Source organism: Lontra canadensis, unplaced genomic scaffold, assembly GCF_010015895.1.
Source record: "Lontra canadensis isolate GAN:19392208 unplaced genomic scaffold, GSC_riverotter_1.0 scaffold66, whole genome shotgun sequence".
NCBI lineage: Eukaryota > Metazoa > Chordata > Mammalia > Carnivora > Mustelidae > Lontra > Lontra canadensis.
Genome location: NW_022631060.1, coordinates 5,751,213 through 5,775,107, shown reverse-complemented (window position 1 = coordinate 5,775,107; position 23,895 = coordinate 5,751,213). Strand labels below are relative to the sequence as shown.

Genomic DNA, 23,895 nt, shown 5'->3' with positions numbered 1-23,895 from the left:
TTGTGCACCATGATCCCCCTCTGACAGGAGGGAAAACCAAACAACAACCAGACGTTACGAATGCCCCATGCCAGAAGGGTGGCGTTAGCCAACAGTCGAGTGTAACCACGCTACCCCTCCCTGCCGGTACTGCGAATCCTTTCTTTCTCTTTTTACGTAGCTTAAAGCCCTTCTTTAGCTATTCTCTTATTTGGGGGTCCTGTAGTCCCGACTCCCAGGGACAGGAAAAAATGCACCCCAGGAACGAGGGTGAAACTCAGGGAATTCTACTCACCATCCACCTCGGGAGTAAGGGGTCGTACCTCATCTGAAACTTTAAACCGCTTCAGGAGGGCCACAAACTTCTGCTTGATGTTAGGTTGCTGTGGGAACAAATGGCACAGAAGTTCTCAACAACACCCACCCATACACGACGACCAGTTTAAGCCAACGGAGTGATCCAGAGCCCACTCTTTCCTTTGCAAAGCACTGTGGGAAGACATGAAGATGGGAAAACAGCTTCTATCCTCTGGCATGTAAAACCCCCCAGGGAAGCAGGCACGCGCATGGTTAACGCGGAGCGGTCCCCAGGGCTGTGGGCATCGAGTGTGGGCACCTCCCACACACCTCCAAGTCCTCCCTTTCTTCAGTCCTTCAAATACGCTTGATGATTTCCGCCTGCATACACACAGGCACCTCAAGCCCAGCATTCCCAAGAATTTATCACCTTCTCCCCGTGTTCCCATCCTGGGTACCATTATCACCAACCCCCGATCACAGGAATCTGAACCCAGACTGTCTCCCCTCCCCTTTCTCCTCAGAGCCCCGTGTTCACTAACCCCGACTCTCTTCTTCGTCTGTAATACCACTGCTGTCCTTCGGGTCCTTCTTCCCACAGCTCTGTGGGATCACTGCAATGGCCTTCAAACACCATGCCCCCAGCCTCACACTCCCAGCTAGTTTCCAGTCTTGTTCTCTCTAGAGTCCACAGTGATCGTTACAAATGCAAACCTCATCATGCTACTCCCCGAATTAGATGTCTTCACTGGCCCCCAGTGCCCAGGGAAGAAAGCTGAGGCATTAAGCATGGGTCTGTCTGAGGACTGCCCTGCCTGTCCCTAGCCCCACCTCACCACTGAACACCTCCCATATCTATTTAATTGGAAACTGCTGATAGTTCTGTAAAGAATGGCATGCTGCAGTACTCCTGGGAGTCTTTATATATGGTATCTTCTGCCCTGACTGCACATTCTCTCCCAATCCACTTGGGTGAAGTTTTATTTATCCTTAGAAACCCATCTCTTGGCATCTAGTCTGTGAGGCTCTCTTGGCACTCCTGCCCGGAGTTGGCCACTTTCCCCTGGGCACCATCGCTGTCCCTTACACTAAGCTCTATCTTCTAGCACCTACTCTACTGTGTTGTAGCAGCTAGTTTAGATGCTGTCTGTGTTCAGACATCGTGATCTCCTTGATGGCACGGACTAGGCCTTTCTTGTCTCTATGTCTCTAACTCCAGGCGCAATGACTGGTCCTAAGTACTTTTGCCTGACAGACTTGCCATCTGGGGATGGAAGAGACTAACTTGCGAGTAAGACTGAGCCAGGCCTTAAAAAAAAAGCAGGGTTTCCAAAGGTGGAAAGGGTATCCACAGCAGAGAAAAAACTCAGCAAATCAATTAGTGTATCTAGAACAAAGTATTCTTGGTAGGGAGAGAAGAATGCATGTGTACAAAAGAAGACAGAAACTAAAGAACCATTCCAAGTCTTTGGTAATCTGACTGGAGAGAGCCCGCAGCTAAAAAAAAAAAACAAAAACAAAAAACAAAGAACAACCTTTGAAGAAGAGGATATTAATAGGAGCACTGGACTCTGGTCATATAATAGGGTAAAGTGATGGTTCATCCGAGACCACAGGGAAAGGTGACTTATAAAGCTCCAGCAGGCCTCTCCACCGTTACCGAGCCGGAGAAAGAAGAACTTAACGGAAGAAGCTACAACACAAAGGGATCCTCCAACCTCTCCCCATTCCAAGTACAACAGCATAAGATGTCTGAGGCCCTGGGGACATGCCCTACCCAGGCCATTTTGGAGTGCCAAGCAAGGATTAGATACCTGAGGACAACAAAACTGTTCTCACGCTCTCTGATCATTCATTATTTAATGGGGGAAATCAAGGCCACAGTCTTGAGGACTTTAAGGCCAGTAATGCCTAAGGAGGCAAGGAGAGAGGAAAGTGTGGTTTCACCGTGAATGCCAGGCTCAGAGGCAACACATCTGGAAGGTCTGGTCTATATTTATTTCATTACCACGGGTGATGGAAATCTCTGCTCTTGGGGTCCCTAGGCTAGTTCTACTCTAGACAATCAGGATATGCGGGGGAAAAATAAAATTGAGTTTCTAGCACTTTTGACTCTCCCACACTTTAGCACAGGAGCTCCAGAATCAAAGTTAACCTAGACCGAGAAACAGACTCTGAACTATAGAGAACAAACTGATGGTTACCAGAGGGAGGTGGGCAGGGGGATGGGTGAAACAGGAGAAGGGGATTAAGACTGCACATATCACGATGAGCAAGGAGTCATGTACAGAACTGCTGAATCACTATATTACACACCTGAAACTAATGTAACACTGTAGGTTAACCATACTGCAATTAAAATGAAATTAAATTAAATTACATTTAATTTAAAAAGCAAAAAAAAAGAACACCAAAAAAAAAACAACCCCAAAGTTAACCTAGAAATCCAGGTATTAAGCATCTTAGTCCAGGATTCTAATTTCACCAAAAATAGTGACTCCTGAGGACAACTTACGTAGGAGACGTAATTCAAAGGCATTTGGCTTCTAAGACTATGGATCCATTAAGGCAGGAATGAGACCCAATGTAATTAGACCTTACCAAACCCAGTTCTAAGCACTAGCCTATTATTTCTGGGTTAAAATGATTAAAAATGGTGATAGCCCTAGAAAAGACTGTGTCTGTCTATGTGGTAGGCAGGACGTAATTTGAAGTAGTCACCTGGAGAGGGGACGAGGGGTGCCCGAGGCATTCTGCTTCTTGAGGAAGCATTACCTGTTGCAAAGTCTAAAACAAGGTTTCTCAACCTATTTTCTATCCCGAGATAACCTGAAAAATATAACACGCTCCTATAAGTAACACTGCTTCTCTATAACAGTGACTCTTAATTACATGGTGGTGCTGGTGGAGGGGATAAAGAGGTGTATCAGAACCTCCAGAACCTTCATGTGCAGATTTTTAAAAAGACCCCCAGGAAGTTTCAATACACCACTCCTCTCCTACCTTCAAATTTAAAATCTCAGCTAAAACATTCCCCGGACCTTTGAGGCTCACCCTTGTGATGGCAGAGGTCGAGGTTAGTTTCCTTCGGGTCTTCTTTACTTTCCGTAGATCTTCATCTTCATAGAACAGGTCCTAAGGGGGTAGGTGGATGGAATGAAGTTGGGAAATCCCAGGGGGGTCTGGAATTATTTCTCAGATGCTTCACGTGAGGGGCTGTGGAAAGTTACCTGCCCGTGCAATGGATCATCACTGCCTTCCTGCTCTGATGAAAAACTCTCTTCCTCTTCCTCAGAATAATTGTCAATATCAGGAGAACGATCTGGAAAGAGACACCTTAGTAAGACAACCTTGCGATCTGAAGATCTGGCCTAAGAAAGTTTGGTTGGCTGCAGTCATGGCTCCCGTCAGGTGGAAATATAGCTGGGGTAGAGGAGAGAGCCACAGCCATTGTAGGTCACATTTTATTCTCAGGGATCTCTAAACTTTTTTCATAGAAACATTTTAGGACTGTCTTGTTCAGCTTTCTCAGGATGGGGAGCCGATGATGGGCTTGTTCTTGACCCACAGGGCTCTCCCGATACTACATACATCTTACCAGACAGCTTGGACTTGATTCCTTCATGGTCAATGGGCTGGCTGGACAGAGAGTAGATCTTTATTTCTGCCACAGGCACGGAGACGTCCTTCACGTTGCTGTGCAGGCCGAGCACCAGGGCACCCTCACTAGGGTGCTGCATCACCTGAGGCCACAGGGCAGCAATGCAAATGCCTTACTAAGGGAGGTGAGTCGTCCATTTTCATAAATCCAAGTGGATGTGCAAGCCAATGGGAATGGATTGTGCTGATACATTTTCTTTCTCACTACCTTTCAAATCCAAGGTTACTGTTCTCCTCTTACCTTCAAGGTCTTACTTGAATTGTCAGCCTGGTCAGGCCCTGTCATTGGTCAGGCCCTGTGCTTAAAAACAAAGATCAAGACTCAAGACTAAAATGATGGCTAATCTCTAGGACTACATTTTAGTGTTAGTCCTTGACAGAGAACTAGTTCTCCTGGCTGGCTGGGGCCAGCCTGCAGACGGTAGTTACCTATGTCTGGCAATGGGGAAAAGGACCTACAGAACCTGAGAAAACGGAAGGGCTTGACAAAGGTGGGGAATTGTGGTGTCCATAATACTTCACTCCCTATAGTCCCTCATACTGATTCAAAGCCCGAAGAGGAAAGACAGATGGGCTGGGACTGTCTCACATATTCTATTTATTAAGGTCACAAAATTTTCCTCTTCAACATACTAAAGTAGATGTAAGTTAGAACTGATTTGTGGGCCAGCTGCGCGGGGGCTGGGCACATGGGGGGAAAGCCTCCTGGCACCAGCCACATGGGGAATGGGAAGCCACCAGATTCTCCAGACAGGACTGTGATGGATGTCAACTATTTCATGTGGCCAGATTTGAGGAGCAAGCTAATGCTTTTTAGGAGCAGGAAATCAATAGAAAATCCCTGCTGACATGTTGACAGGACTTCAGTTAAATGGGGCCTGCTCTGAAAATCTACAAGTATCATGTAAAACCTCTGCAGACAAAGCATTTAAAGAACAACTCCTCGTAGTATAGTCAAACTGGGCTCTTAGACCTCAAAAAATACATAATCTCATAATTTCCTTTCCTGTGATGAAACTCTGCAAACATAATACATACACGTGTATATGTAAAGAATTTCAGTCAAATGAAACGCCATCCTACTGGATAGATGAGGCAATCCATCGGCTGACCGGAGCTCAGCCAGGAGGAGCACGGATACCTTGTGGACAGGACGGTTTTCCTGTGGAGCTTGTCAAATAGTGATCTTTGACATGACTGAACACCCCTCCCCACTAAAGGGATTTTCTTCACAGACTGCTTTCCCAAAATCCTTGAAAAAGGACTGAACTGAATGATCTTTTGGTTACAGATGTAGGGAGATTACAAACAAGAAAACTTGGGGAAGAGGAGAGGAGAGAGATGGCAGTCTTCCTTGAATTCCTCTGCTTCTGAGAGCTTGTGTTATTTGGGTGGAAATGACAACACCCCTTTTCACAGAGGCTCCTTCACTTGACCTTATTAAGGCTTTGCTGGGACGCACTGTGATGTGTGAGGTGAACGTGCATCACGGCCCCCGCCGAAGCAGAACCTCTGGAAACAGAAACTCTGCTGTGTTTGGGGGATATCCATCCATATTCAGCTTCTTTCACAGGGGGTAATGAATGGATTTTCTGCAGAGATGTACTTTTATATCGGCTCTTTATTTCCATAGAAGGAAGCGTTTTTTTCACTTTACGGTTGCTATCTATACTAATTTGTTTCTGAAGGAATATGCAGGAAGTTATAGATCAGAAAGCCTTGTTACTGTATTCTATATATATATATATATATATATATATATATATATATATACAGAATACACACATGCACATATACACATATGCCTTCATGATGGTGTAATTTTTTTTAAGGTTTTTGTTTTTTTTTTTTTTTGACAGAGAGAGATCACAAGTAGGCAGAGAGGCAGGCAGAGAGAGAGGGGGAAGCAGGCTTCCCCCCGAGCAGAGAGCCAGATGCAGAGCTCGATCCCAGGACCCTGAGATCAAGACTGAGCCGAAGGCAGGGGCTTAATCCACTGAGCCACCCAGGTGCCCCTAAGATTTTATTTTTAAGTGCTCTCTACACCCAATGTGGGGTGTGAATATATAACCCCAAGACTAAGTATTACAGGCTCCACAGACTGAATTAGCCAGGTGCCACAATGTGTAATTTTTAAAAACTGCTCTCATGCTTTGTTTGATTCTTGATTTGAGTACTTGTTTTTAAGAACTTGAAACGGTGGGCTTGCTACATACATATCTGTTCAAAAAGATATTTGTTTGAATTCCCAGTATCAATGCCTTGTTGAATTGGTGGTTTATAGTCACAATAAAGCATTGCTTCAGCTTAAAAACATAATAAAAGTAAAACTGATTTGGGACCGCTTTTTTCTTTCCCTTTTTCAGGGCTGAGAGGATTCACCTGGCACACAAGGGAGCTATACAAATGAGCAAACACACTGAGGATAATGGAAGCCTGCTTTCATTCTGTTGGAGGGAATTAGAGCTGTGGAAAGGGGAAAGGCTACAATAAGCCCAATGCTGTTGGGTTGGAATTAATTGGAACGTGAGCTCATGATTAGATAGACAGACACAGACAGGGAAACAGGCACGATACGTGTATGTACGTATGTATGAGGGCATATACACATATGGAGATATATTTTCTAGCTCTGTCTGTTGAGAGGGAGTAGAAGTAATGACACCCTAACTGGGAAAATGAATACTTCTGGTACCCACATGTTGGTTTCTAAATACCATTCTCCACTGAAAGGAACCAGGATCCTTCAGAGAATCAGTTCATTCCAAGGCTGGGTCGGGAAAAGTACAAGATGATATTTTGTACCAGAAAGTAAAGAAATATATAAAGAATGGTGGGACATATAAAAAGAAAGATATAGGAACCACCTTGGAGGGGCTCTCACTGGCCAAATCTGAGATAATCTGAGCATCAAAATAACTAATGACAGTTACATATTAAACCCCACTGAATTAAACAGGAATCCATAGGTCCATAATTAATACAAAAAATGAACCAATCAGTAAATGGTGAAGAAGAGAAAGCTCTGTCTTACAACAGAAAGCAAACTCATAATACAGCAGGAATGACGGGATTATAAAGTCACTGTCTGGCAAGCATCAAAATAATAATTGAATCAGGCAAGAATCATGAGTAGATGCTAAACTTGGTGAACATATGAGGAGAGAAAAGGTTGTTACATAAACATTTCAAAACATCTGCCTATAAAGTATTTTTTCCTTGGTAAATACAAAAAATGTATTAATTTGGATTGGAAATGCTGACAGACATCATCTTAATCAAGGAAGAGAAGCTAACCTCACCAGAAATGGAACAAATCGACGTGTGGCACTGCCCGTTGTGCACTGGGAAGAACACAGCATTACTTCTGTGGTAATTCTGCCAAAAATGTCAGAAGACATCTGACAAACCCAAATTGAGGAATATTCTCTAAGGTAACCAGCCTGTATTCTTTCTTTCTTTCTTTTTTTTTGCCTGTACTCTTAAAAAAAGTCAAGGGAATGAAAGACAAGGGAAATCTGAGGGACTGCTGAAAATTGAAGACCAAAAAGGCACGACAACTAAATGAACACGTAATCCTAGATTAAATTCTGTGCCTGTAAAGGACATTACTGAGCCACTTGGCGCAGTGTGAATGGGGACTGCGGGCTGGACGGTGATCCTGTACCAGTGTTAACGTGCTCATCTTTAGGGTGGGCATGGTGCTGAGCACACAGGAGAGTATTCTTATTTTTAGGAAATTAATCATTTCTCGGCCTTTTGGCTAAGATCAAGTGTAGGAAATTAACACACTGCAGTATTAACATGTAACAGAACCACGTGCAGAACCACGTGTCTGCAACTTACTCTCAGTGGTTCAGAGAATATGCAGGAATGTTTATACAGGGAGAGGAAAATAAGGCAAATGTGGTTAAGACGTTAGCACTGAAGAATGCAAGGGAAGGGTATATGGGAGTTCTTTATACTATTCTTACAACTTTTCTGTAAGTTTGAATTTTCTTTTAAACTGAAAGAAAAACATTCTGTGAGGGAGAAAGTACCTCCTGAGGTATATCCTGAATTTCCACTGAAAGAACTCACTTGTAAAATAAAATAGAACACAGAGGCAGTAGGCTGGGAAGATCGTTTGCTGAGCTCAACTGGCTGGGCCTAGTGTCTCTCTTGGGCTCTCCGACTTAAGGGCTGGAGACGGTTCTTCTTACCTCTGCCATGTTGATGAGTCCCACAGCCAGGGTCTTATAGCCCAGGATGGTCCGGTTCTTGTAGCGCTTTCTCCTTTGCAACATGATCTGTAGCTTGTTGGCATCTCGCTTCAGGAAATGAGGATACTGCCAAGTACAAAAGAGTCAAACACTGTTAATAAGTAACTGGGTCTTGGGGCACCTGTGTGGCTCAGTCGGTTGAGTGCCTGTCTGCCTTTGGCTCAGGTCACGATCCCAAGGTTCTGGAATCAAGCCCAGCATCGGGCTCCCTGCTCTGTGGGAGCCTGCTTCTCCCTCTCCTTCTTTCTCTGCCCCTCCCCCTGCTTGTGCTCTCTCTCTCAAATAAATAAATAAAATCTTAAAAAAAAAAAAAAAGCAACTGGGTCCTTGGTGGGTTCTCTGGTCCTGCTGGAGGATACACAGCACAGCTTTACTGGGCCTCACTGTCTCCTGGCATTACAAGGCTGGGAAGCAGGGGTGAATGAACCACTATTAAGGTGCTGCTCAGGGTCTGGTTCTGTTCGGTGCCTGACTTCCGCTCTGCAGCTCTGCAGTACACACGTATTCAGAAAACTGCCTCCCGGTGGCTCAATCAACTAAGCGTCTGCCTTTGGCTCAGTTCATGATCCTGGGACCCTGGGATTGAGCCCTTTGTCGGCTCCCTGCTCAGGGGGGAGTCGGCTTGTCCCTCTCCTGGTCCCTCCACCCCACCTACTCCCCAGCTCGTGCTTTCTCTCTCACTCTTTCTCCAATAAATACAATCTCGAAAAGAAAAGAAAAGAAAAGAAAAGAAAAGAAAAGAAAAGAAAAGAAAAGAAAAGAAGAGAAAAGAAAAGAAAAGAGAAGAAAATTGCCTCTTTCCTTGCCATGTGACCAAGCGTTTCTCCATGTGCCTCAATTTGGGCTCCTGGGATTACAATGAGAGAGAGACATACTAAAAAGGGATAAGGAGGAGAAGGGAAGAACTGAGATTACAACATGGGGGCAGAGTGAGACTGAAAGGGAAAAATTCAGCTGGGGTGTGGACTGCAGATCACCAGGGAGAGGTAAGGGGGCTGAGGGCAGGCTGAGAAAGGATGGGTAGGCTAACAGCCTTATCCAAGGAAAAGGAAAAGAACTTCGGTCTCAGCATCCTCACTGTGGTTGGCTAAGCCATTGCTTTGGCCCTCTAGGCTTGCTATAGAGGCTCAATTCATTGGATGACTTTAATTCATTGTGCTATGGCTGCTCTCGGATAAAACAGTCTCCAGATTAAACGACTATTTAGGGACTAGACTGGACATTAGTGACCTAAGATTGAGTAGATTCTCACCTGGAGGGAGAAGGTTAATTGGAGTTCTGTTTCCACCAGTCCACTAGCTGGAAGGATGATTTCATTGGAGCGAAGAATCCTTTTTGAACCCTGAAAACCAAGAAAAAATAGGCCCAATGTGTATCATCAAAAAATCACACCAAAAGAAATACTAAGTTTGCAAACAACTTCTAAACTCTATAACTATTCTTACCAAATACTTCCTTGGTTTTTGTTAGACGCATCAAAATCAAGCCACATCATAGGTATGATTTACAGGTTATTATGTTGTGTGTTAATGAAAGGTTTTCACATAAAAGTGAGTAATTTTTGCACATAGAGCTCTCCTGAAGAAGAGCCAGGCAGGTAGCAGTACCCTCCCCATGCTCAACTCTGCCTCCCTTCTTTTCAAATTGACACTTCACCTGTACTGTCTTGTCTTTGGGCCTTTATTTTCACATGCTTTTTTTCCCCCCTTCTTGGATGCTAATTCATGGTTCTACACATACCTAAGGCACTAATTTTTCAGGTCTCAGTTTAATTTTTTTCCAGGAACCTTTCCTTTTTTCCCTACCCCTTCTAACCTAACAAGAGGCTAGCTATCCTAGCATTTTTAGTTCTAAAAATAAAGCTGGGCCAAACTATTCCAAAAGTGTAAAAAGAGACCAGCAGGAGGGCCTAAGGAATGCCAGTAAGTTTGTATAAATTAATTTTTCAAAAAAAATTATTTAAACACAGTGAAATGCCCAGATCTCCAGTACATGGATCAAAGAGCTGATAAATGCATTTACCTGTGTAACAAGCCACAACTGCCTCAGGACATCTATCATTTCCATTGCTCCAGGAAAACTCTGTGATCCTTCCCAAACAATTCTACACTGCCCTTTCTGGTAAGCACTGTTCTGATTTCTTTCAGCATAGGTTAGTTTTACCAATTCTAAAATTCCATACACATGGTCATATGGTATGCACTATTTTAGCTGGGCTTCTTTAAACATCATCTTTTAAGGTTCACATAGGGTGTCACATCTATTAGTAGTTCATTCCTTTTTAGTGCTAAGTGGAATCCCATTCTATGAATACACCACACTTTGTCCATTCTTCTGTTGTTGAACATTCGCACTTGGGTCGTTTCTAGTTTTTGGCTATTATGGCTATCACTGCCATTCTTGTTACAAGTCTGTGTAAAAAAGTATGTTTTACTTTTTCTTGGGCAAACACCTAGCAGAGGAATTGCTGGGTCTCAGGGTAGATGTATGTTTAACTTTATGAGAAACTGCCAGACCAATTTCCAAAGTGTTGGTACGATTCCCACCCCCAGCAGCAGTGTATGAGAGCTCCTGTGACCCCGTGTCTTCGCCGGCACTTGGTACGACCAGGCTTTGGTTCATGGATTCTAGTGGGGACATACAGTGGAATATCGCTGTGGTTGCGATTTGCATTTCCCTGATGACTACTACTGTTAAGCACCTTCCCATTTGTTTACTGATCATTTGTATACTGCCATTTATGAGGTGCCTGGTCAAATATTTTCATCCAGGTTTGTTTTACTTGTTTTTGAGTTGTAAGAGTTTTTTTTGTTTTTTGTTTTTTTTTATATATACAAGTCACTTGTCAGATATATGTATGGTAAATATTTTCTTGCCTACTTCTTTTTTTTTTTTTTAAGATTTTATTTATTTAATTGACAGAGAGATAGAGATCACAAGTAGGCAGAGGCAGGCAGAGGGAGAGAGAGAAGCAGGCTCTCTGCCAAGCAGGGAGCCCGATGTGGGGCTCGATCCCAGGACTCTGAGATCATGAGCTGAGCCGAAGGCAGAGGCTTTAATCACTGAGCCACCCAGGCGCCCCGCCTACTTATTTTCTTAATGGTATCTTTTGATGAAGTATTTAATTGTGATCAAGTGTACTTTATTACTTTTTTATGGTTAATGCATTCTGGGTCCTAGCTAAGACATCTCTGCCTACTTTATGAAATTACTCTGCTAACTTCGGTTACTCTGCTAACTGTGTTGGAGCAGATATTCTCCTGTTTCCCTTTAAAATTTTTGTAATTTTAGGGGCTCCTGGGTGGCTCAGTGGGTTAAAGCCTCTGCCTTTGGCCAGATCACAATCCCAAGCCCCACATCGGGCTCTCTGCTCGGCGGGGAGCCTGCTTCCCTTCCTCTTTCTCTGCCTGCCTCTCTGCCTACTTGTGATCTCTGTCAAATAAATAAATAAAATCTTTAAAAAATTTTTTAAAATTTATAATCTTAGTGGTTTTTTTGAGGTAGTTATTATTTTTTTTAATTTAATTTTTTTCAGTGTTCCAAAATTCACTGTTTATGTACCACACCCAGTACTCCATGCAATACGTGCCTTCCATAATACCCACATATATTTTAGGTTTTATATCCATTTCTAATTTTTGTTTTTACAAAATGCAATTTTTATTTAATGCAGGAAGGAAAATCTAAATATAACAGTTTGCAATGTTTTTGTAACAAGTATAGTGTACCATACCAATGAAATATAATAAAGGAAATTCTGCCTCACCTGTTAGATAACACTTTTCGTAGTAACCACTATTACGAACAATAATCTTGACAAAATTTTCACCTGACTTTATTGATTTATTTGATTTTTAAAAATCTCTGTAAAATGAATCTCAGAAATGTTGAAAGAATTCAAAATGTGGTTGATATATAGCAGTGGTTCCAACCAGATGTAGGAAACATTTGGCAATATTTAGAGATATTTTGGGTAGTTGTAACTGGTGTGTGCGTGCGTGCGTGTAAAGTATTTCTAGAAGGTAGAAGCCAGGTTGTTGCTGACCATCCTATGGTGCACAAACAGACCCATGTCTAGTGCCACTGAGAAACCCTCTAGCTGAAACCTCATCTCCACTGAAGACATGGCTTCTTGGGTAACTCAAATGGTGGCCGTTTTTCTCCCGTAAGAGAAGGGGACTTCCCTTATGGGCACACCGCTGGACTGGAGATGGGGAAGGTGTCCTCCTTGTTTTCATCACCAGCTCTAGAACATTCTCCCTTCCATCTCTCTAAAAATCCTATTCTGGATTGATGCTCTCAGTTCATATTACCCTCTATTCCCTGCTGTTGCTGGGATCTTTACCTGTAGTCATTCCTGCTCACTTCCTGATTTTAGTTCCTCATTTACTGTTCTTCTCCCCAGTAGTACACCATCCATAACTCTCTGTGGTTTCAATATATGCTCTTTCCTACATCTTGGCTGCATCAATCCCCTAATCTCTCTTTTCCGATGATCTTGTCCTCACACTTGTTTTAGCTACTCACCCAAATGTTCTTTCTCCAGATCTTACCATTACCAATAATTACAACCAATACCTAATCTCAGTTTCATGCTCCCCACTCTCTGATTACCACCTATCTTTTCAGCTCATTTTCTCTGGTTTGTCAACAACAATAATCCTTTAGACCCACCAGGGCCTACAATCCAAGGATGCTTCCATTGTTTCAATTTTCCCCAGGGCCCTGTTGTCTATCTTTCCTCCTTACCCAGCTTAAATGCCATAGGCAATCTGTATAAACATGTTCTTGCACACACCCTTAACTCCTGTGCTCTGCTGCTAGTCTGCCATATTCACTACTGGGGAGAAGAACAGTAAATTACAAACCTATTTAAACCCAACTGCAGGGCGCCTGGGTGGCTCAGTCGGTTACGTGTCTGCCTTCAGCTCAGGTCATGATCCCAGGGTCCTGGGACTGAGCCCCACATCAGGGCCCTTTCTCAGTAGGTAGTCTGCTTCTCTCTCACCCTCTGTCCCTCCCCTGGCTCCTGCTTTCTCTCTCTCAAATAAATTCATAAAATCTGAAAAAAAATATCCAAACTGCACCAGCTAAACATGCCCAGAGAGAATCATATAATCAGGTGAACTGGTCTGTCTTAATACATTACCCCAAATCAGTAGTGTGCCAACAAGGCAGCCTGGCAATTACTCTGTATTGTCTCAAGTCTTTTCACTTTTCTACTCTACTTGATGATGGTTTTATATCTTCTCATTTTTTTCTCAAACCCCTAACACCTCCTTACCTCTTCTCACTCTAAGCTAGTAACTTGATTCCTACTTTGCCTACAAAATGCAAGCAATGGGAAAAGGGCTCCCACAGCTCCCAGCACACCTACCTACTAAGTGCATTGGTGCTCATGTATCCTGTATCCCTCTTGTTCTAAAGACGAAGGCTCCTCTCCCATCTAAAGCCAACCAACCGCTCCACTTGGATACCAGAGCTCATCCTTTCTCACCTGCTCAAATGGGCTCTTCTACCCAGTCTTTCCTCTCCCACATAATCAACTTTCCTTTTTTTCTGGATCATTTCTACCAATAAACATGCTGTTATTTCTCTCATCTTAAAAGAAACAAACCAAAACCAAAACCAAAAAACAACTCTCTCATCCTCATGTGCCCTGCTGGCTACCAACCCGTACACTGCCTTCACTTTACAGCAAACTCCTCAAGAGTTGTCTGTTTTTACTCTCCTGAAGTCCTCTTCTTTCATTTTCTCTTAAATGCATTCCAGTCAATCTTCCTATCTCCACCAGTCCACCAGAAATGCTATTGGCAAGGTCCCAAATAAACTTCACTTTAAAAAAATCTGATGACCTGTTCTCATCTCCTTTGACCCATCTGCAGTTTTTGATAGAGCCTATCGGTCTTGACTTCCAAAAACACTTCCTCACCTGGCTTCCAAACCCCATACCCTCTTGGATTTCCTCTTATCTTCTGGCTACTCTCTCTTGGTCTCCTTTTCAGGTCCTTCCTCTCCTCACTGACTTCCTAATGTTGGAGTGCCTGGGGTCTTAATTCTTAGACCTGTTCTCTTATCTATGTTCACTCTACTTCTAATTCTCTCACCCAATCTTAGGGTTTTAATTAAATATACTCTTCAAATTCTATCTCTATCCCAGACCTCCCTCCTGGACTCTAAACCTATATATTCAATTGTCTATTCAACATCCCTTCCTGGACATCTAACAGGCATCTCAAACGTAATACGATAAGCTGAGTTTTAGATCTTTCCCTCCAGAGCAGCTTTACCCACAGTCTTCTTCATCTCACTTAATGGCATTTCCACCCAACAATTGCTCAAGAAAAAACTCTGGTGGGGAGCCTGGCTGGCTTGGTTGGTACAGCATGTGGCTCTTGATCTCATGGCTCTTGATCTCGGGGTCGTGAGTTCAAGCCCCAAGTCAGGTGTAGAGAGATTGCTTAAATAAGCTTTGAAAAGTAAAGAAAAAAACTCTGGTGCTACCCTCCTCTCTTGCCTGAATCACTGTTATGGCCCGTTAACTGGTCTTCCTGATTCCTCTTTCCCACCTGTAAAGGTCTTCACCACACAACAGCCAGAGTGATAGCATCACTCCTTTGCTCGAAACCCTCCATTCCACACAGACTGAAAGCCAGAGGCCTTGCCATTATCTGCACACATCCTGTCTCCCCTACTTCTTTGACTTCGTCTCCTGGTGTTTTCATTCGTCTCTAGCTTCACTGGCCACCTCCTCCTTTCTCTTGATTCTGTCAGACACATGCCCGCCTTAGCCTTGCCTGGCCTTTTGCCCTCTACTTAGACGGCTCTTTCTCCAGATAGTGCATGGCTCCCTCCTTCACCTCCTTCAAAGTCTTTGCATAAATGTCATCTTCTCTGTGAGGCCCACACTGACCACCACATATAATCTGTGACTTCCCTCACCTCTGGCATAGTCCATCCCTTTATCTTTTCTTTCTTTCCCCACAGGACACATTTCCTTCCAACAGCAGTGGCCCTCACTATTTGAACTCTTGCTATCCAAATATGTGCCGTAAACACTCTACCCCAATTGCATTATCTGAATTGCAAACCTGTTCAACTCAGTCTGGGTGTGCAGGTAACAGGACACAGAGTGCAGGGCAGTCACAGCATCACAGTGAGCACTGGCACTTTTTTTTTTTTTTAAAGATTTTATTTATTTACTTGAGAGAGAGTGAGAGAGAAAGCATGAGAAAGTAGAGGGTCAGAGGGAGAAGCAGACTCCCCGCTGAGCAGGGAGCTTGATGCGGGACTTGATTCTGGGACTCCAGGATCATGACCTGAGCCAAAGGCAGTCGCTTAACCAACTGAGCCACCAGGTGCCTTGAGCACTGGCACTTTTAAAGCATGATGCACTACTGTTCTCACCTTTGCCACCTTTCTCCAAAGATTTGCTCTTCATGGGGCCCAGTACTTGGTTCTTCCAGGTGCCTGAGGCACTACCAATTTAGGCCCAATTTCAAAGTTATCTTTAGTATCTTTACATATCATCTTTAAGCTATTTAACAGTATATTTTCATTCGCAGTATAGAAGCAAAACAATTTATATCTGATACAATATCATTACTTACAGCATATAAAAATACACATTAAAGAGTATTTAATGCATTGAAAATTAGGTTCCTAGTGTTCTATTTATTTATTTAAAGATTTTATTTATTTGAGAGAGAAAGCGCCCACTCCAGAGAGAGCATGAGTAGGGCAGGGAAGGGAGAGGAGGGAGTAACAGATTCCCTGGTGAACGAGGTGCCTGATGCGGGGCTAGATCCCAGGGCCCTGGGATTGTGACCTGAACCGAAGGCAAGACGTTTAACCAACGGAGCTACTCAGGCACTCCGGTTCCTAGTGTTTTAAATGCTTCTTTTTAAAATATAAGATTATTAGTGAATGGTCACATAGGTAGCTAAGAGTATTGTAGTACTATCTGAGGAAATAGGTGGAGGTTTCTTGGATAGCTGAGAATTCACTGTTATTTTTCCCATTTAAGGAATGGAAGATAGGCTGCTGCCATCCAGAATGTTTCCCAGAATGGATTAGATTTCAAGGAAAGTCTGTAGATAATGTTCTTATTTATTATGTTTGTTGTCTCTTTCCTTTTACTACAATGATTCTTAAACTTTTCAGTCTCAGAATCTTTTTATATCAAAAATTATATACAATTATATACCCAAATAGCTTTTGTTTATATAGGTACATCTATCAATATTTACCATATTAGGAATTTTAACAGATATTTAAAAACATGTATTAATTCACTTAAAAATAATAAATCTTTCATGTGCTTACGTAAAAACATTTTTTGTGAAAAATATCTTTTCTAAAACAAAAACAATTTAGCAAGAAGATGGCATGGTTTTTTAAAATAAGAATTTTACTGGGATGTAACTCAAACACTATACAATTCACCCACTTGAAGTGTACAATTCAGTGGCTTTTAGGATATTTAGAGTTGTGCAAACATTACCACAATCAATTCTAGAACATTTTTATCATCCCCAAAAGAAACCCCATACTCTTCAGCTGTCACCCTACTAACCTTCTCATCCTCACACCCCAGCTCTAGGCAACCACTAATTTACTTTCTGACGCTATCAATTTACCTACTATGGACATTTCATATAAATGGAATCATACAATATGTGGCCTTTTGTGCCTGCCTTTCATTTACCACAATGTTTTCAAGGTTCACCCGTGTTGTAGCATGGATATACTTTATTTTTGTTCATTGCTAAAAAAATATCCCATTATACTGATATGCCACCTTTTACATATCCATTCCTCAGTTAAGAGACTTGGTTTGTTTCCAGTTTTTAGGTATTATGAATAGATGCTGTAATGAGCATTTATGTGCAAGGTTTTACATGGCTATGTTTTAATTTCTCTTGGGTACCTTCTAGGAGTGGAATTGTTGGGTCATCTGGTAACTAACACTATGTCACACCTTTTCAGGAACTGCAAGTCTGTTTCCAAGATGGCTATATCATTTTACATTCTCAACAACAGTATGAAGGAGAGAGCATACCTTTCTGCAAACCTCTCTTTTAAAAAATTAATTAATTAATTAATTTAGTTTTATTAACATATAATGTATTATTTGCCTCAGAGGTACAGGTTTGTGAATAATTAGTCTTACACATTTCACAGCACTCACCATAGCACATATCCTCCCCAATGTCCATAACTCAGCCACCCCATCCCTCCCACCTTACCCCGCAGCAACCCTCAATTCATTTCGTGAGTCTCTTATGGTTTGTCTCCCTCCTGATTCCATCTTGTTTCATTTTTTTCCTCCTTACCACCCATTAACCCCCACCCTGCCTCTCAAATTCCTCATATCAGAGAGGAATTATCATATGATAATTATCTTTCTCTGATTGATTTATTTAATGTTTGGCTAATAGAAGACAACAGGATTCCCCTACCTGCTTCCGTACTCAAGTTGTTGCAAAATATGATTTTGGTTGAGTATATTAAAAAAATCCAGGGGCGCCTGGGTGGCTCAGTGGGTTAAGCCTCTGCCTTTGGCTCAGGTCATGATCTCTGGGTCCTGGGATCGAGTCCCTTGTTGGGCTCTCTGCTCAGCGGGGAGCCTGCTTCCCCTTCCCCCAACCTTTTCTCTGCCTGCCTCTCTGCCTACTTGTGATTTCTGTCAAATAAATAAATAAAATCTTAAAAAAAAATCTAGACTCAAGAAGATATGAAGTTAAATAAAGGAGGAGGCTTTTGTAAAATTGTTATATATTAAAATTAACAGAAAAAGGACAACATTGGAAAAACTGGGAAATCTGAATAGTCTTTTTTTTTTTTTTTTAAGATTTTATTTATTTGACAGAGAGACAGTGAGAGAGGAAACACAAGCAGGGTGAGTGGGAGAGGGAGAAGCAGGCTTCCCGATCAGCAGGGTGCCCGATGTGGGCCTTGATCCCAGGACCCTGGGATCATGACCTGAGCCAAAGGCAGATGCTTAACTACTCAGCCACCCAGGTGCCCCATGAATAAAGTCTTTAATTTAATTAATAATATTGTACCAATGATAATTTCTTAGTTTTGATACATGTACCATGGCTAAGAAAGATGTTAACATTGGGAAAAGCTGGGCAAAGGGAATACAGGAACTCTTATGTACTATCCCTGCATCTCCTGCAAATTTAAAATTATCTCAAAATAAAATGTTAAAAATAAAAATCCAATCCATTGGTCTATTTTGTTCTTTGAATGGATCTTTTTACCTAGCATGATTTTGTAACATCATGCATTCGCCATTTGGAAAACACTGAGTCACTGAGTTAGGCCAATCCTTCAAATGTTATATACTTTTTATTATATAATTTAAAAAATTGTTATCATTACTATCACCACTGATCTCTTCAGAAAAGTCCTTAAGAAATGGGAAGCTGTGAAACTTATAATGACAAACACATTTTCCAAAATTCTAATTTTCACTTGAAAGATCAAATTTTATTTGTCATTGGTCAAAAATATGTCTCAGTTGTTTCCCTTGAAGTGATAGGTTCACTTTGCTCATTTTCAAGAAAATATCTTCCAAGTAGCTGAGTCTGAATAACTAGTTTGTCTATGAGGCCTGCTTTCACTTAAAAATGGTGTTCCATAAAAAAAAGCAGTTTGTTTGTTTGTTTATCTATTTATTTATTTGAGAGAGCACCTGCACATGAGAAGGTGGGGCGGCAAAGGGAGAGGGAGAGAGAGAACCTTTTTTTTTTTTTTAATTTTTTTTAAAAAGATTTTGTTTATTTGTCAGAGAGAGAGAGAGAGAGAGAGAGAGAGAGCAAGCACAGGCAGACAGAGTGGCAGGCAGAGGCAGGGGGAGAAGCAGGTTCCCTGCCGAGCAAGGAGCCCAATGCGGGACTTGATCCCAGGACGCTGGGATCATGACCTGAGCCGAAGGCAGCTGCTTAACCAACTGAGCCACCCAGGCATCCCGGAGAGAGAGAATCTTAAGCAGGCTCCCTGTCCAGTGCAGAGCCTTGGCGCAGGGCTCCATCTCACGACCCAAGATCATGACCTGAGCCAAAATTAAGAGTCAGACAATTATGACTGGCCACCCACGTGCGCCCCAAAGCAGCTATTTTACTTCACAACTGAATTGCAGAAGTATTGGTTCAAGACAAGAGCATACTTCACAACGAAGCAGAAGTGCTTTATGCATGTTCGGGGCACCTGGGAGGCTCGGCTGGTTAAGTGTCCAACTCTTGATTTCAACTCAGGTCATGATCTCAGGGTTATGAGATCAACCACTGCGTCAGGCTCCACACTCAGCAGAAAGTCCACTTGAGAGTCCCTCTCCCTCTATCCCCACCCCGCAACCCGTCCCCATGCACTCTCTCTCAAATAAATAAATAAATACATCTTAAAAAAAAGGGCTTTATGCATGTTTCCCATTTCTGTTTTATCCTCTCACTGCTGTAATCTGTGTAGAGCAATGCTTTGCATATAATAGATGCTCAATAAAAATGTTATTAAATGAATGAATAAATGAATAAACAAGTCACTGGATAAACGAATGTGATAACATCTGTAATTACTTCCAGCTGCCTGGAAGTAAAGCAATAAAAAATTAAGGATATTTATAGTTTTGGGGTATAATTTTAAATTTTACAGAATGTTAAATATTTAATCAGGAAATAAAGGAAATTATTTCTTTTGGCAAAGGCACTGACTGCGGGGATGGCAAAAGCAGTGGGGAACTTTCCAAACCATACCAACAGTGTTTGCATTGGAAAGCAACAGCTTTAGCAAAGCAACAATTCCTGAAAACTGGAACCCTGCCCATGACCTAGAAATGGGTGTAAAAGCAGGACAGGAAGCAAAGACACTGGAAGTCTCTACTTACACATCATTACCCCATACTTGCTTTCTCAACGTAGGGTGCCTGGGAATGTTTCACAGAACTGGGAGGAATTATGTACAAAGATGAACCGGGAGTCAGAATATAAAGTGAGACATGCAGGAATTCATAAGGAGTAATTAAAATGCCTTAAGTTTTGAGGACGAAATTAAGATAATGTATTTGTCTTGGAAAGAGAGCTGAGGACCTCAGGGCATGGTACACGCACTGTGAGTGCTACAGACGTGGAGGCTGGCGAAGCCAGTATTGGAACAACACACCGCTGCACCATAGCTGTCTAGCTAATACAATCTGCTGGCTGGTAGGGCATTACCATACAGTTCACTATTTTCAATGAGTAAGAATTCACTAAATACACCACTCTTCAGTTGAGGAATCCAGTCATTATTTAACAACTCCAGAATCTCAGTGAGCTCTAGGGAGTCATCATTAGGAAGGACTTACCAGTTAAGGAAGGCCTCGTCGTGGAGTTTGATGACTATATATAAATTACCTGCTCTTTAGTTTCTAGTACGACTTCTGCCACCTGGCAATTAGCTGGCAACAGGTAAATTCCTTAACATTCCCACAGTGCAGTTCTCCCTTCTTTTCTGAACTTCAGGAATGTTTAGAGTATGAATGTTTGTTAATATTTTGGGTCCCTTGAAGATACCACGTAAGTATAAGCACTTTAATGGGTGGATTACCCAGAAGTTAAATTATTCCAGTAAATTTTTCATTGTCAAGTCAGAAACAATAATCTATAAATTTCTTCTACCTTATAGAAAACCTCCAAAGTGCTTCTCCAACCCATGCATTTCCTTGGACCCAGAAACCCTGAGAGTAAGACTGAAACAGGCATTGGCCACCACAGCAATTCCTGAATCATTTATCACACACTTTAGCATCTATATCACCTGATCATCAGACTAATCCTGTTCGATATGCAAGGCAGGAAGGACCAAGTTTTAAATTTTCAGACAAAGAAACTAAGGTTTAAAGAAACTGAGCGGTTTAACTAAGAGACAGAACTGGGACTCATTAGTTCTCATGAACTCAGTCATCTTACACTATTGTTTCTCGCTTGGCTGAGGAGAAAGGGAAGGAGGGAAGGAGGGAAGAGGCAGGCCCCCAGCAGTATTTCTGGAGTCCCAACAGCAGGCAAAAAGTTATCCAGCTTCCTTGGACCCTGAACAAACGATCTTGATCAACTCACCTGTAGCTTCACAGCAATGACCACTGAGTTAAGATCTTTGTCCATTTCTTTCAGCATGACAAGTTTCTTCAGGGTCAAGCTGAACAGCCTAGAAAATTTTTGAGAAAGACAATCCAGTCAAACATAAGGAACTTAGGAGAAAAGTGATAGATAATGTTGGGGAAACACTGCTTTACCTAAAGAAAGAATGTCAGATGCCAACCTGTGTCCGCCTTTAGTGAAAGAGCATCCTTCTATTTAATTCTGATACTTGAGAATTGTCAAAAGGTACAATATTCCACGAACTTCTGTGGATATCCAATTATCTCAAGTTAAACTTACACACTTTTCTACTTCTGATACATGGGGAGCAATTTCTGCAGGGAGATGGGTAGGTATACCAAGGGCAGGTATGGATGTGTGAGGATGTTGGAAGGATTAAGAAACTTGACCGAGATCACACAAAAGTGGCCAAGCCAAGATGCAAATTTAGACCTGTCTTTTTTTTTTTTATATATTTTATTTATTTATTTGACAGAGAGAGAGAGAGAGAGAGAGAGAGATCACAAGTAGGCAGAGAGGCAGGCAGAGAGAGGGGGGGAAGCAGGCTCTCTGCTGAGCAGAGAGCCCTATGTGGGGCTTGATCCCAAGATCCTGAGATCATGACCCGAGCCGACGAAGGCAGAGGCTTAACCCACTGAGCCACCCAGGTGCCCCAAATTTAGGCCTGTCTTAGCCCAGAACCCAATTTAAGTTACTACAAGGCACTTTGTTAGAAAGATAGAATAAATTATTTTAATTACAAGTAAATATTTTCAACATGTATTTCAACAAAAGCTCCAAGGAAATAAGATACATTTCTCCTTAAACCCACACTCACACACAGTTGACTCTAACAGTCCCAGACAGTTCTGAGGTAACTAAGCCTGAGTCTGGCAAGATGTTCTGACTGGAGTTGTTATAATTCATAAGAAGTTGAGGTAGATTCTGATCCTACGTTTTGTTGTTACCCTATGTTTTATTGGTTGAGTATTTCTTACGCAGTTAAAATACAGAATCCAAGGCCTAAACAGAAGGGTCCTTCCCTGATCACACTCCTATTTTAATAATTCCAAGTGCTGGTGAAGATGTGGCACAACCTGAAGTCCCCCATGTGGCTGGTAAGAGTGTAAAATCGTACAATTATTAAAGAAAACCATTTGGTAGTTTATTAGTAGACATTAATTGTATTCCTATTCCCATGCCCAGCTACTCCCAAGAGAACCCAAGAATAGAGTCTGAGATCATGACCTGAGCTGAAGGTAACTGCCTAACTGACTGAGCCACCCAGGTACCCCACTTCTAGCTGTTCTAGCATCCTATAAGGTTAGAAAGAAGGAAAGTGAAGGTGAGAAGGGAAAAGCGGAGTTAGAAGGCAGATGTCATCGTGCAAGCAGTAGACTACTAGTGGTTTAGAGGGTGGTAGAAGCATGGCAGCAGTGGAGGTGGTAAAAAATGGTTTGAATTTTGGATATTAAATTACTGAAGATACACGTCAGCTCCTGGGTTTTTGGCCTGATCCTCTGGAAAGGTGGGGAAAACTCTGGGTAAAGCAGGTTTGAGGAGTTTAAGGTCAAGACTTCAATTTTGGACACTCTAAGTTTGAGATGTCTATTTGACTTCTCAGTAGACACATTGAGTAGAGAGTTAGATATCAAGTTTGTCTCCAGACTGAAAACATCAATATGCAGGTGTGGCACACAAATGGAATTTAAAGGCACAAGCCTGCATGAGAGGATCCATAGAACGAGGACGTACACAGAGAAGAAGGGTTAAGCTCATGAATATGTCACCATTAAAAACAGAAGTGAAGGCAATGAACTAGCAAAGGTCATCAAGAAGGATCAACCAGGGAGGCAGGGGGAACACCGAGTAAATGTGATATTCTAGAAGCCAAGAGAGAATGGCTGGCTGGATCAAATGCTGCTGCGGGGTCAAGACAAAGACTGAGAAGAGATGACTGAATTTAGTCACACGGGCCTAAACAAGAGCAGTTCAACAGACGAGTGAAGATGAAGGCCTAAATGGAATGAATTTGAGAGAGGATGGGAGGAAAGGCACTAGAGAGAGCAAGTATAAAGACACAAATCTGTGGGACCCCCTGGGTGGCTCAGTCAGTTAAGTGTCTTTGGCTCAGGTCATGATCCTGGGGTCCTGGGATCAAGTCTCGAATAGGGTTCTTTGCTCAGCGGGGGAGCCTGCTTCTCCCTCTGTCTGCTGCTCCCCCTGCTTATGCTCACTCTTTCTCACTCTGACAAATATAAAATACAATCTTAAAAAAAAAAAGGCACAAATCTGTTTCAATTCTAGCTCCACCCCAATATCCCCAGTAGTAAACTTCTTGTCCAACAGAAAATACAGTACAAGCCACAGGTGTAACTTTCTTTCCGGTGGTCTGTAATTTCGCTATGTGCTAGGAAGAGGGTACCCAACTGACCAGACCCAGTACAAACCTGGGCACTAGGTCTCTAATGAGCTTCCCTGGTAACATTTCTTAGTTGTCACAATTCACTGTATATTGTGTGACTTCACTGGGAGAAAATTCTTGAAAGCTTGCACCTGTTTTTGCCCATGTACCC

At 42.3% G+C, this 23,895-nt stretch overlaps 1 protein-coding gene across 2 annotated transcripts in view; it reads right to left on the bottom strand.

The window, feature by feature from the left end:
* The window catches only part of PACS1 (phosphofurin acidic cluster sorting protein 1), a 143,889-nt gene that overhangs the window by 20,524 nt on the left and 99,470 nt on the right, over positions 1-23,895 (bottom strand). For both annotated transcript variants that reach the window (XM_032879524.1, XM_032879525.1), the window contains exons 2-8: positions 21,299-21,386; positions 9,451-9,540; positions 8,139-8,264; positions 3,875-4,019; positions 3,507-3,598; positions 3,331-3,411; positions 303-362 (exon numbers count right to left, since the gene is read on the bottom strand). In XM_032879524.1, the coding sequence (XP_032735415.1) occupies positions 303-362; positions 3,331-3,411; positions 3,507-3,598; positions 3,875-4,019; positions 8,139-8,264; positions 9,451-9,540; positions 21,299-21,386 (682 nt within the window). The remainder of the gene's footprint in view (positions 1-302; positions 363-3,330; positions 3,412-3,506; positions 3,599-3,874; positions 4,020-8,138; positions 8,265-9,450; positions 9,541-21,298; positions 21,387-23,895) is intronic.